The 14,776-nt window shown below is 37.9% G+C and overlaps 1 protein-coding gene across 1 annotated transcript; it reads left to right on the top strand.

Annotated features, from left to right (window-relative positions):
- LOC106923500 (choline transporter-like protein 1) lies at positions 1–11,936 on the top strand. The gene is made up of 16 exons (XM_014996547.2): positions 1–232; positions 478–564; positions 1,333–1,481; positions 2,057–2,193; positions 2,971–3,064; positions 4,658–4,827; positions 5,886–5,975; positions 6,079–6,221; positions 6,418–6,604; positions 8,722–8,890; positions 9,300–9,456; positions 9,565–9,648; positions 9,748–9,885; positions 10,589–10,825; positions 11,305–11,379; positions 11,471–11,936. Exons 1-16 carry the CDS (start codon positions 209–211, stop codon positions 11,492–11,494), a joined length of 1,965 nt encoding a protein of 654 aa, XP_014852033.2. The 5' UTR covers positions 1–208; the 3' UTR covers positions 11,495–11,936.
- The last annotated feature ends 2,840 nt before the right edge of the window (positions 11,937–14,776 follow it).

The following is a 14,776-nucleotide window of genomic DNA, read 5'->3' as shown; positions in this document are numbered from 1 at the left end:
AGGGGGGGTATATCATTGGTCTTCTTCCGTGTTTACCTGAAGCTGTAGGGAGTGTCTCTAACGGGAGGCTTTCAATGAACCAAACGAGCTAACAACGAATGTGTGTGTGTTTTTTGTCTTTTTCCGGATAACTTATGAAAAGGAAAGAAAAACAAGAATCGAAAAGTTGTGACGGAGAGACGCAAAGTTTTACTTTTACTGTAACACAATGGGATGTCGCAGTAGCACAGAGGTGAGTTGCAGTTCATGTGCTGGAGGTAATGGCTGACTCTCTTCACAGCACCTTTCGAGTGCACTGTAATGTGACATCTTTTTTCAGCAGCAGCAGCAGCAGCACCAACTGTGGGAACTCTTTGTCTTCAACTCCTCAGTAGTTGGTTGTTTGCCTGCTGAGGGAGCTGCACACAGAGAGGCGCTCACAACAAAAACAGGCTCCAAAAGAATAACCGCTCCTGTCTGTCTCTCATGCCTTGGCAGGGTGATCGGGACTGGAAGCCGACGGAGAACCGCAAATACACGGATATACCATGGCTCATCATATTCTCACTGTTTTGCATTGGCATGGTACGTCTGGATCATGATGATAATTCACAGCTTACCTGTTGCATTACCTGTTGTTTTTGAAAGTACCAAATTCTCAAGGCAAGAATTTGGTGCTTTGTCTTGTAGGACCAGTTAATTAACTGTTGCAGGTTAGATCTCATATTCTTGCGCTGTTCCAAAGAAATAACTTTTACAAGTGAACTTAAATGTTGTTAAACTGGTTGTGCTATGAGTGGTAAACCTTCTGTATGAAATGTATGGATCACCTTTATCATTTTCCTGGAAAGTGTAGATTCAAAGTTTAGAAAAAATACTTGACTTTACTGACATTGTTCCTTCTTAAATTTTGTAAGTGAAAACGTCTAGTAATGCTTAACAACTGCAGTGGTTTTCACAGTGATTTATATTCAATAGATAGATCAGATATTGTATCTGGATTGTATTTGGAATGCTGACTCACAGCAGGACTTAGTTTCAGATTGAATAGCACCAAGGTAATGTCTCTGGCAAGCAAGAGAGTGTCAATGTATAAAACTCTTAACAGGCCTAGTGAAAACACATTGTTTTTTACCCTTCGTGGCTGGAAAATCCTAACGGATATTGCGAGAACTGCCCATGCACCAACATTCAGATAAAAACAGGATGTACTCAAGTGAGAACTCTTCATAATTCCATAAAATTCTCAGCATCACTTCCCTTCTACTTTGCAGCTCAGCGTTAGACCCTAACAAGTGCCTTTATAGTGTCCTGTTAACTGTTCATGTCCTCTTCTGACATCTGTGTCTGCAGGCCTTAATTTGTGGCTTTGCCATCGCCACAGGAGGTGCCTCCCGCCTCGTCTCTGGATATGATAGTTACGGCAACACCTGTGGCCGAAATAACACCAACAAGAAGATTGACGGAGTGCCGCTCAGCGGCGCTGACATGACTGAGAAAAAGTAAATATGTCTGCACTTTAATCATTCGATCTCAGCTATTCTGTGTCTCAATCTAAGTATCGGAGTCTTTTCATGTACTTATTTCAGAACAAGAAATTCTTGATTTGTGTCATATTTTTAATATTTCTTAATTTTCCTTGACTTCCAGAGCTGCACAAGCTGGCAGCTTTTTCTCAGTTCTGAGTTTTTCTTACATGACTGTCTCCACTGTGGGACAATAAAGGAAATTTCTATTCTGTAGAATATTTGGGGCTGGAGGTTACCACCAGCCCACAGTCTGAAGGCCTAGCTTCAGGGAAACAAAGGCCGATGCTTTATTGATGGGCTGATTGCCCATGGAGCCTTTGGAGGGAAAAAAAAACCAAAACAGGCATTTCAGCAACAAAGCAGAGTCTGTCTGATGGGGTAGCAAATGTCAACATCTTTTAAGTTTCTGCCCTCGTTAACATGGCCACCACAAAATGAATTTTCATCAGAGAAATTTTTCTTTTTTGTTTCACATTCTCAGATGTTGCAATTGTGAGCAGTTTTAAAATTAAAATAAATTTTGTTTCTTTTTTTGTGGTCTTTTTTAGGTACGTTTTCTTTCTAGAGCCTTGCAAATTTGACATAATCAGCAGAAAATTCAAGTCCATCGCCTTGTGCGTCTCCCAATGTCCAGCCACAGAACTGAAGACCTACAGAGAGTTGAAAGATTTTGCGCTCAGTAATGGTGAGTAAATTATCAGAAGTGGAAATGGCTCAAGTTAAATATCTAATGTTAAATGTCTAAGATCTGGTGTTGTATTTGTTGTTGTATTCATCAACAACATTGCTACTAAGGACAGGTCATTTTTTCCTTTTCTGTTTTGGGAACATTGGTTACTGAGTAGAGCTGGGCAACATAGCTGAAAAACGTATCGTGAAGAGTGTATCAATTGTTGATTTATTTATTTTTTGTCCTAAATATCTAAAATACTTGTGATGTTAGCTTTCCTGTACCATCCATAGTTTCTTCGTGAGCTGTTGCACTCGTATTCTTCTTTCACTCCACACTTTGGTTTATTTTGAAGCATTTATGAGGCAGGTAGCAAAACCTGAGCATGCAACTGTGCAAGTTAATCAACAGGTTGTTGCTAGGTAACCAGTGAGTGAGTGAGTTAGCTGATGCCGCTCACCTTGCTTAGCTGGCCATGAAAGGTTGAGCGTTTAGGTGTTTCCTCTGCTTACATCCTCCAGAATCAAACGCTCATTTCATTGAGCGTTCAATGAAATGATTGAATATACTATTTGATGTATTTTCTATTGATATTGATTATATGTCTATCATTACTGATTTAATAATGCCCAGCCCTACAGCTGATTGTTTAGGTCATGTAGACTTTTTAATGATGTTTCTGGACATCTCTGGAAATGTCCCCAACATGGAGGTCTAAATAATCTGAAGACACTTTTTCTTATCATAACTGTGTTTCTTTTGAATCATTTACTTGTTTTTTTCTGTTGTTAGGGTCTTATCTCTGCTCCTATGAGCTTACTCCAAGAAAATATGAGAACAGCAATGACAGATTCTCAAAATGTCCAAAACTTCCCGTTCCACAAAGGTGAGTCATTTCTATGCTTTGGGTTTTTAAAAAAATATTTTTTTCTTTTTTACACTACATTCAGCAGCTTACAAAAAGTGTTCATACCCATTGAATTCTACATTTATGTTGCGTTACAATGACAAACTTGAGTATTGACATCATAGTCATAGAACATCACAAACTAGTGTTGGGTGGTTTGCTATGACGTGTCCCTTTTTAACATTTCTTCAAAATTTACAATCCCTGTCTGTGTTCCTTAGATATTTAAGATGCTGTTTGTTTACTAATGTTCTATGGCGTAGGGCAGGGGTGTCAAACATACGGCCCGCGGGCCGGAACCGGCCCGCCGAACGATTTAGTCCGGCCCAGGGGCTAAATGCATTATCATTATTCATGAAAAAACATATACTTCGTTTAATTGAAAATCTGCAGTTCCTATACTGTCCACGAGGGGCACTGTGTTCTATTCAGAGCACACAACATGATGCAACACTGCAGCGGAACTAACAGCAGATGGCAGCACTGAGCTTCAGGTTCTGTACACAAGTTTGATTCTATGCGTTACCAGCTTTTTATTTTGGCCCTGGCAACCTCATATTTCTCGTGCATGCTAACATACATACATGTTATGTATGCAAGTTTTTCTATATGTATGCATTTTATGCATCAACAAATGTACTTAATCAAATGTCTGTTTAAAACAGCTGACACTTAAGATTTCAAATGTGTGAAGCCAGATAATTTGTTCAAATTGCTTCCCAGATGTTGAACATTGATTTTAAATCTTTTCTTAATTTTTGTCTGTTGTATTTTGTGATGCAGGACAGTGTTTTTAAGTTCCAAAAACTGTGAATAAATGTTTTGCAACATTGTACAATCACTGAGATCAGTTCTTATGCATAATGCACTTAAATAAATGCTTAACTGAGTAAAAGTATTGTTGAAATTGCAGATACCTTTCTTAAAAACTGAGATTACTCATAATATATTTTGTAAAAGTGAAATTTGTTTAATATAAAAATCAACAACAAGTCCACTTTTATTGGTTCTGTTTAATCTTGCAATGAGTTTACTTGTGTGGCCCCCTGCAGATCAGATTAAGCTGTATGCGGCCCCTAAACCAAAATGAGTTTGACACCCCTGGCGTAGGGGTTTCCAACCCAGGTTCTCAGGGCCCACTGCCGGGTTTTAGATGTGACCCTGCTCTAGCGCAACTGATTCAGTTGCGTCAGTGGGTTGATCTGCCGCATAAAATCCAAATAAATTCTGTGAAGTTTGAGGTTGAAACATGATGAAACGGGGAAATGTTTAAGAGGTATGAATACTATTGCAGGGTAATTTAGACACCAATATGGAGTTGATATGTTACAAAAACAATGGAACGGTTCAATGTGAATACTTTTGATATTAATATTGGACTTTCAAGATGGAAATTGGGATTCAAGTCAATTTTAATAATAAATTTCCTCTCACTGGATCAATCCACTTAAAGCTTAGGGACTTTAAGTGGACATAATAAAATGATTGCTTGATGGAGTAAAAATAACAAATAAAATTATTTTTTCCATTGCTTTTGTTTTCAAATAATGTTTTTCTCCTCCTTGTTCTCAGTAATGCTGTCCCCGTCTTCCACCGCTGCATCCCTGTGGACATCAGCTGCTATGCTGAGTTCGCCCACGCTTTCATCACATTTGTTGGTGACAACACTGTGCTGCGGCGTGTCATTGCAGGAGTGATCACCAGCAAAGAAATCATCATGGGTCTTTGTGTTCTGGCTTTTGGTATAAAACTATTTTATTTATCTGTAACATGCATCTTATATAGCGGAACGTTTAATCGGTTATTGAAGTGTCATGAAAGAAAACATACTCTTGAGGTTTGGTCTGCTGCTGTCCCACTGCTCGGCTCTAGCTGCTTATTGGGATTTTAGCAGGAAGGAAATAGTTGGCAGGGAAACAATTTTTGGTGCGTAAAGGGAAAAACAGGAAGTGTCTGAGTGGTTACATACGTTGGATACTCCACAGTTAATCCTCTAGGCAATAATTTAATTTCTGCTTTGAGTTCTTCTGCTGGTACAGCAGGGATAATGGGTCAAATCTTTGTCCGTTTTTATCTTTTTATTTGATTCGTCTGGTTTGTTTCTCAAGAGAGAAATTATCGCAAGACGACATTTTGTTTCTTGGTTTAGAGGGACGTTTGTCATTGACTCTAATATGTCAAACTCAAGGTCTGGGGGCCAAATTCGACCCCCCCATAACTTTTCATGTGGCCCTCTAGGCTCTACAGGGACACAACTGGCCCTTTGGGGACATTTGTTATCTTGATGTGGCACATAACGAAAATGAGTTTGAGCTGTGCTTTCAAGGTAATTCAGGTTATTTGCCCAACAGTAGACACATTCATCATGGGCTTGTAACAAAGTATTTTAACTTTGGTTTTTGAAAGGTATACACAACAGACAGATTTTTTAAAGTTTATTTTGGGTGAACAAACTTGCATTTATTGCAGAACAGATTGGAAGAGCCTGAATTTGTTGATTTTAGTCAGACTCCAGAAATCGTCGACGTTGTTGATGTTGGGCCCATCCCACACATTTAAGCTTTTCTCCAAAGGACATTGGGGTTTCCCATGTAGGTAGCAGCAATTTGTATTTTTCTTAGTCTTGTGGTTCCACACTTAAAAGATGGTTTAAAAGCACAAAACTAAAATATTCGTGCAAATGAACCTATTTAAACATCTGACTTGAACTGTACCATTGCAGCCATGTTTTATCTACCACAAAGAAAATAGTCTTTCTATGAGTTCATGGTGTGTTCTACGTTTTCTCTCCTTTATCCAGTCTTGTCCCTGATCATGACGGTTGTTATTCGTTACATCTCTAAAGTGCTGGTTATAATTCTCACCGTTCTGGTAATCATCGGCTCAGTAGGTAATTTGTTTTATTCTGTTACTCAATTAAAATGACTCACAAAATGTTGCAGTTTCACCTTTATTTTCCAACTCAAACTTTGCATGTATTTGATCTTTTTCAGGTGGGACGGGTATCCTCTGGTGGTTGTACGCGGACCAAAAACATGGCCTCAGCAATAACAGCACAAGTGTATTATTGAAAGAAGTGGCCGGAGACAACGACAAAGCTTTGCTTGTTTATTCTATTGGTGCTACTATTTTCACAGTATGTATTTCCACTATTGGTAGACTTTTTTTTTTTTTTTGTGGAAAAATTACATAATTATAATCAGGGTCACTCTAAATACTAAAATGCAGTGACTTTTGTAATAATATTGTGAAAACCTTTGTGTTATGCATACTGTTAGCCACCTGATCCATTCTAGAAAAGTGTAAGGAAAACCCTGTGTTTAATCTTGCAGGTAGTGCTGCTGCTGCTGATGTTTTTCTTGAGGAAGCATGTGTCTCTCACCATCAGCCTGTTCCATGTGACAGGTAAAGTGTTCACCAGCCTCCCCCTGTTGTTCTTGCATCCCTTCTGGACCTTCCTCGGCCTCATGATGTTCTGGGTCTACTGGGTGGCCGTGCTTCTCTTCCTCGGGACGTCAGGTCAGCCACAACACACATGATTTCCACTTAACTTATTTACATTTTATGAATGTTCCTCAGTAAGTCATTTCTTCAAAATTCTCATGGTCTTTGATACCATTCCCAAACAAACAGAATATTAAGTGTGCGGCATTTAGATGGGCTTTTGTGTCATGACTGAACTCCCACATCTGGAATCCTGTGGCAGTCTCATGATGTGGAGAACAAGGTCAATGGGCTTTCTCAATTCATCTCCCACTTCTCCTTTCTGCTGGGAAATAGTCAGAATGAAAACAAAAGACAAATGCAGAAAAGCTGATGAATCAAATTTATGCCTTATTTGTGTTTTGGGGCATTTTTTTGTTTTATGGAAGAGATATTTCATTCCTTATTGACCTCCATTTGTGTTCTATTAAAACCTCGAAGTATGAATTTTAGTTACAGTAAATGTAGATTTACTTTATCAAGTGGAGAAAAGTTTGTTTAGCGTTGCTGGGGGAAAAAAGAAACAAAATCACTGCAGAGATGAGAATTTGTAGGGCATAGTTTTCTTTGTGTTCATAATTGCATATTTGTGCAAGAGTGTTTTTACTCTGGCAGACACTCCCAGTTAAGATGTGCAAAAAAAAAAAATTAATAAGTTCACCTTTTATTGGAACAGCAAAATCTCGCACTTTTAGAAAGTAGCCTTTAGGATTTAGATGTTGGGACCGAGAGAAGCATAAAAGGTTGGTTTTGTGTTTATGGAAGCATTCTTCACATGGATTATTATCCAACTGAAACACCAGATGAGCCATTTTTAGTTTTCTTGCCGAGTCTGTCCAATTTTTTCTATTTAAGTTCTCAAGGCTTCATGATACCATGCAGTCTAACAAGAACCTGTGGAACAGAAACGGGCCCAAAGCATTTCAGATCCCCCTTCGGACCAAAGCAAACAACACTAAAGGTGTAAAAATAATTAAGACCTTACACCTAAAGCAAACTGTTTCTATTCTGATCACTGTCGCACTTTTGCAAACTCCAGGAAGAACAAAAAAGGTTTTTCATCATCAATTTCAGTAGCATGGACAAAAAAAACCCGTCTTATCTGTATTGAACTATTTAGGTATTTGTAACAAGGATAAACTGATATAACAAATTAAATGCAGTGTTATTGGTAAAAGAGATTTCTTTTCAAAAAATAGTCATATAAAAACAACCTTAACCATTGAGGGACATTATGAATTACAATTTTAAAAGTTACATTGTTTTAAGTAGCAACATATTGAAATGCAAAACCAGTTTTCAGTACTGTTTACGAGTGTAAATATGTTTGAGCACAAGCATAAAAATCATTAATCAGTTTCACACAACCAACTGGAATGTCTTCATTTTGTTAAAATGCTTTAATATGTATTATCTGTCCTATTGAATTTTAAAGCCTAACTTTATCTTAATTTTTGTCAGTTTCTGTCCCTTAATCACATGTTCTAATCGTTTAAATGCCCAGTGTCACTTCATATGACGTTTATAACAACTATTAGTTATGGAATCTCGATTCCCCTGAGAGGTCACTTATGGCTTCAGTAAACTTCCCAGGTTCTTCTCCATGTTTGTCATTGTTCCAATTGGTTTAAAGAGGAAAAGAGCAGCTAGTGTCTCTGCAGACCCCACACATCCTGGACACAAATTGTTGAAACTTTTACCTTCAGGCTGGTGCTACAGAGCGCAAAAACCAGCTCCCGCAGAGACAGTTTCTTCCCCCAGGCTGACTCTTTGAACACAGTGTTCACTTTGCAGCCAGAATACTATACAAAGTACCTTCAATGCTCAACTAGGAAGCAAAATATGCATTTTGCCTCTTCTTTAGAGTTTTGAATATGCGGTATGCTGCATTCTGTTTATTACTCAGGGAAGCAGAACGTTTCCAGCTGCTAATCTAAAATTCATATGTACTCTAAAGTAAAATATAAAAAAAAGAAAGAAAACATGTCCTGCAGTTTCAAGTGACTGACAAAGATAAGAGAACAATTAAAAATGCATGATAGGAAACGAATGTTAGATAGAAAAACTTTCCAGGAGTTTTGAGGGGAAAGAAAATCCACCAATAGGCAAACTGCTCGGTTCTTGTCAACTGTAAAACTTGTTTTGTCCTCCAGGATCTCCTGTAAAGAACAACTCCACAGGTGTGGTTGAGTATCAGATGCAGGGGCCTCTTCAGTACATGGTGTGGTATCACCTCGTTGGTCTCATCTGGATCAGTGAGTTCATCCTCGCTTTCCAGCAGATGACCATCGCTGGAGCTGTCAGCACTTATTTTTTCACAAGGTAGGAAAAGACCCATGTTTCCAATTTATTTTAACTGTACCTAAAAAGTATTCAACCAGTCAGTGTAAAGTAGCTTCATTGGCAAAACATACAAACTAGAGGGTGGTTGCAATAAACGCATCCAAAAAGAATTACTTTAAATGGCTAAACTGCAGGTCTCTGCTAGTAGGGGAAGGAAAGTCAAAGCCCCAGAGGATCACGCAGTCACCACCTTGCTTTACTGAAGACATGATGTTCTTTTCAGCAGATGCTTCATTCCTTCTCCTCCAGACATACTGCGGCTGCTATGAACTAAACACCAAAATAACTTCAGATTTTGCCCATGAACCTACTCTGGAATGATTTTTGGAACAACTGTATGCTACATGATTTCAATTAACATTGTCTTTTTATGTGTGACTGAATTTAGGGACAAGGATAACTTGCCACAATTTACGGTAGTTTCCTCTTCAATTAACACCTTGCGCTACCACATGGGCACTGTGGCAAAGGGATCCTTCATCATCACACTGGTTAAGATTCCTCGTATCATCCTCACGTACATCCACACCCAGCTCAAAGGAAAAGTGAGCCATAAACCTTTATAACCAGATTGTGCAAGTTGACATTACATGCATTTTTATGCAATATATGCAAGCTAGAATTTATATATATATTTTATTTTTTTCTTCCAGGAAAATGCTTGCGCTCGTTGCATGTTGAAAGCCTGCGTCTGCTGTCTGTATTGTCTTGAAAAGTGTTTGGTATTCCTAAACCAAGTAAGTAGCAACGGGGATATGAGGACAGAATATACAAGATTTCACTAAAGCCATTTTGTTTTTGTACAATGTAACAAAGCAAATGTTGACTTGTTTCAGAATGCCTATACTGCAACGGCCATCAACAGCACCAACTTCTGCTCTTCAGTTTGTGATGCTTTTAAGCTCTTGCTTGAGAACGCGGCCCAAGTGGCAGTCATTAACACAGTAGGGGACTTTGTCCTCTTTATGGGAAAGGTAAGATGCATCACACATTTGTTTTTTTATCTTTTCTCTTTTTGGGGCGAATTTTGTTAATCGCACATTTTGGATGCAGTTTGACAATATCACATGGTCAGTTTCAGTTCTTTTCTCCCTAAACTTTATTTAACCAAGGTAAAACCTAAATTCTCCTAAAACAAGCTTCCACACTCGCATGACTCTTGTGACATAACAAAACGGCAATTTATCAGATTTCTTTTTAATAAATTATATTATGGTTATTTTCTTGATGTTTTTCTTCAGTGAGCTTATTCTTCGGTGGGAAAACACTCTCCCTTACCCAGCTGGGTTTAGTGCACATTTGTTAATGCAAAAAATTTAACACTACGTTGTCCTCTTAAATAGTTTGCGATTCTAAACATAAATTTAAAATGCATTTTGAAATGAAAAGGGGGCAGGGTTGACTTTAAGAAAATCGGCATCATCGTTCAACTTCTCCATCTGTTTGGCCCGGTACAAACTCTACCAGAGGAATCCAAGTCAATGGGAGAAATCTTGGATTTTAGTCAAACAGAATTGCGTAGGAACATGACAGCCAGGTTAACTTGACACTATTGTGATGTTTAACTTTGTATTCAAACATGACTTGAACTGACAGCTTATGCTTCCATCTAGTGGGCAAAATGTATATCTGTTCTGTCCCTGTTGAGAAACCTCTAATCAAGCACTTGTCTGTCAGGTTCTAATAGTCTCCTGTACAGCTTTTGCGGGCGTCCTGGCTCTGAATTACCAACAGGACTACACCGTCTGGGTGCTACCTCTCCTCATCTCCTGTCTGTTTGCCTACCTCGTGGCCAACTGCTTCCTCTCTCTGTTTGAGAACGTGGTCGACGTCCTCTTTCTCTGCTACGCTGTGGACAAAAAGCTCAATGACGGCAGCTCTGGGCGACCGTACTACATGGACAAGGAATTGATGGTGAGGCGGCTCATTGAGTGCCTGCGAGTTGTTGTCATTATCATTCCATGGTTCAGTGGCTAAACATGTTTTAGCTTTAGCTCCCAATGACTCATGATAGCCCAAGGGGGAAATCTTATGAAAATTCACTGATAAATTTTAAACTCTAGAGAAAATTGTATTTCACCATTGAAGGTCTGATATTCAATGGTGAATTTTCATAAAATTTCATATCTCATGGGGAGCTGAAGCTAAATCATATCCATCTATCGCTGTGATAGGTACAAGTGAAATAGCAATTTACCTTACAGATGAATTAGAGCTTAGCTTCAGCACTTTGTTGTTGTTGCTTCATGATTTCCTAAAATAACAGTATAATAAAAACTTAAACATTCAGTCTGGATATGTGTGAAATTTTGAATTGGAAAACTGGTGTTGACCCTGGTCTTGATTCTCATAAATTGAGTTCAATGTAATTTCCTTTTTTGTTAAAATTCCAGGAGCATATTGAGAAGAGCGGTAAAATGGGTAAATACAAGTCGCCAGAGGGAGCGGGACAGGAAATGAAGCCCATGGTGAGTAGAAAAATCTTCATGTGATGTGGTGATTGTTGTATTTCTAAGTAAATAAGTACTAAATGTGTTGTTTTTTTCCCCCATCTTGCAGAGAGGTGGAGGGACTTCAGCTTGACCAATTATCTAACTACCATGTCATAAAAGCTGCTTAAAAAAGCTCTTGAAATGCGCACAGTATGACAAGAATGAAGCCTGGCTTACCAGTAACCAACGTCAAATTCAGAGGCTTCAGCAGAATTTACGATGCATTTTGGACAGAAGCTCTGAACAGTTACAGCTTTTATAGATTTTACCGTGTTTTACAGTTGTAAAGAGAGAGATTTTCATAAAAACTGAAAACTAATAGGGGGGAAAAGAGATGTTTTTAGTTTTGTTTTAGTCATTTGATGAGTTTTGGTTTGTTTACCCTTTGCTGCCATTCATTACTGTTAACTCATGTGTATGTTCTTGTTTTATATGTTGAGGTCAACAGATGTATTAACACTGGTGTCCAATAATGCATTGATTTTGTTTTGTTTTTAAATGGGTTGCCTAAATAAATCTTTTTAATATAAAAACAGTTTTGTTATTCTGCTTTGCTGTCCTCAGTCTTCTTTGTGACAATTACAATTATTACTTAAAAAGTAGGGTGGATTCTGACTTGGTGGTATCACCATAGGGACAACCTATTAATAACTTCATGAATAAATTTGAGGCTTGTTGAATTGCATTTATATAAAAAAAAAAAAATCAACATTTCATTGATTAACCACTGGAGGGCAGCAAATCCATATACGAGTTATTATTTTACCAACAATTATGAGCTGAAAATCTTAAAATAAGGGATTTTTTAAAATTATTATTTCAAATACTTTTGTATATGTTTAAACACATGACCTACTTCATTTTTCTGTATAGATTAAAAAAGTTAGTGGAAGCAGAAGGCCAATTCGGTCTGATCTACATCCGTTTCTCCTAACTGTATTGATCTATAGGCTCATCCTTTTCAGTTTGTTGAACAGCCACGGACCAAACCCACTGAGCAGTTAGTGGTTATTAATGGGACAGCTGTCTCTGCACACTTCTGTCCTCCTCCATAAAATACAGGAATCGAGAGGAAAACCTCTCGATGCCCAACTCGTGACTCAGCCTGGGCTGATTTCTATATAACGGCACAATGACCATTCGCACGACTTCCTTCTCTTATGGATGAAAAGGAAGTGAAACTCACAAAGCCAAAACTTGAAAATTAAATAATTCATAATTTCCAGAAAATCATAAATATTATGTTTAGTTTGCAGAAGAAGAATTGGTATTGTGCCCTTGTTTCTCTCCTAATCATCATGTTATGTTTTCATCCTTTCACCTGAGTTTGTACTGTATAAAAGGACATTCCTTCACAGAAAATTTTAATTAATTGTAAATGGTAAGTTGCCTGGTCAGCCTTACAGAGCTTCTGTTTGTGCTGACCCAAGAAACGCAACACATACAGTATCTTACAACAGTTTTGTCAAAGTTTGACATGGCCTGCATTTGTATAGTGCTTTATCAAGTCAGAGGACTCCAAAGCACATTATGCTAAATTTAGTAATTCACTCATTCATGCACACAGCGGTGATGGTACGCTATGCTGAAGACACATTTCCGCCAGGACAGACTGATAGAGGCCAGGTTGTCATACAGTTGCTTTCACCAGATCCTTTGATCATTCATCAATGGACAGGGGAAGTGAAGTGACTTCACCATTGAACTGAGTCTTTCTGCCTCTGTATCATCAAAAGTTAATTTATTTCAGCAATTTAATTGCCAATATTGTGACTGTATACTTTTTTGAAAAAATCTTGTATACTTTTTTTCCTCCACATTGTTTCTTTCCTGTCAATTCTCCATCAATATGTTTTGATCCAGCGGTCAGTTAACAGCCAGCTTCTTTAGGAATTACCTGTTGTGCCTTACTCTTATTATGAGTCTGTCATTAACTGGGCAAGCAAAGGAGTTTTGAGTAAGAGTTTTTGCCATAGTTTTTTCTTTACATGCATTACGGCATGTGCAGATAACATTATAAATAAATTAATAACTTCTTTCTCCAAACTTTCACCTGCGTATCATAATTAGTTTCAGATGTGAGCCTATTTTCTGCCTGAGCGCTTGAGTGTTTCACTCTTGCTGGAGTTTGTCTGTCAGCATTTTAAACACGAACCGCATCAGCTTGGAGTGACTTTTTCAATTTTCCTTTGAATAAAATTTTGACAAGTACATTTTATATTTATGAAAGTGTGACTTTTAGCTGCATCCCTTCACCGAAGCTATTTACTCTGTTCCATTACACTAGGGATTTCAAGCTCATTTTCATTTTGGGCCAAATCAAGGTCATGAATGTCATGATGTTTGTGAGGCAAAATCTATAAAAAAAAAAAAAAAAAAATGCAAAGGAAATGGGGAACATAGTCCAGATTTCCTGATCTAAAATACCTCTTCACAGGTGGCAGAAATACGTTGAGTCTATGCAACACAGATGTTGGGCAGTTTTCAAAAATATTAGTTCTGTGATTCCAGGAAAGGCTAAATCTTCAATCCCTTTTAATTTTACATAGCAATGCAATTTTTTACATTTTTTTTGGTAAAACTTCCAACATTAATTTACAACATTTTTGTCAACATGCAGGTGTTAAAAGAATTAAATTAGTAAATTACAATTTTATAGAAACATCAGTCGCTATAAATTGATTAAAAATTATTGTGGGAAACCACAGAAAGCACAATAGTCAATGTCAAGACTAAACATAATATTAATCTGAGCTTGTTTTACTCTGTTATTTACTAATTAGACAAAAGGTTCAGGCAATTTAAGTAAATATTTAAGTTGGCTTAATCTCTTTGTTACAGCTAAACGTTATTTATCAGCGTAAAAGTGATAAAAGAGCCCGTGCCATGAAGTTGCTTATCCAAAGAAACCTGATTTCCGAACACGAAAAGTGCTTCCTGCAATTTGAGGCATTTCCCATCAGTCAGCCCGACTCCCCATCTGCAGGCAGATCACATTTTATTGTTGTTGAACAGTCTCCAGCAGCAGGCTCTCTCCAGTGTTTGGAAATGAGCCGCAGAGATGGTATCTCCCTTCATTTCTATGGTCAGCACAAAAAAAAAGAAAAAAAGGCCAGGGAAAAGGTGTGTGAAAATGAATGTTTTATATTTACTCAGTAAGTTCCTTATCTGCAGCTCAAACTGACAGCTTCTGCTGCCAACACCTTCTCACATGTGTTGGTCTATTGTGTGAGTTCCAGCACCTCACTTACAGTTAAGTAAAGCTCATATGGACGTTTCTTACGTTTAGAGACAGGAAATACATGTATTTTCTCTCCATTTTGTTTATATAGCTATTTTGATCTACATCTGTTAGCGTACACCTGAATGGGCT

The sequence above is a fragment of the Poecilia mexicana genome, unplaced genomic scaffold (genome assembly GCF_051168715.1).
Source record: "Poecilia mexicana isolate PSO_F unplaced genomic scaffold, ASM5116871v1 scaffold_1, whole genome shotgun sequence".
Taxonomy (NCBI): domain Eukaryota; kingdom Metazoa; phylum Chordata; class Actinopteri; order Cyprinodontiformes; family Poeciliidae; genus Poecilia; species Poecilia mexicana.
Note: the sequence above shows the minus strand (reverse complement) of the source record. Positions and strands in the feature narration are given on the sequence as shown.

Bases quoted from the DNA above. Each gene is read 5' to 3' on its own strand.
- LOC106923500 (XM_014996547.2), top strand. From the start codon at position 209: ATGGGATGTCGCAGTAGCACAGAG. The intron at 6,605-8,721 runs GTCAGCCACAAC...TTTGTCCTCCAG, and splicing joins TCTCTTCCTCGGGACGTCAG to GATCTCCTGTAAAGAACAAC. The intron at 8,891-9,299 runs GTAGGAAAAGAC...GACTGAATTTAG, and splicing joins AGCACTTATTTTTTCACAAG to GGACAAGGATAACTTGCCAC.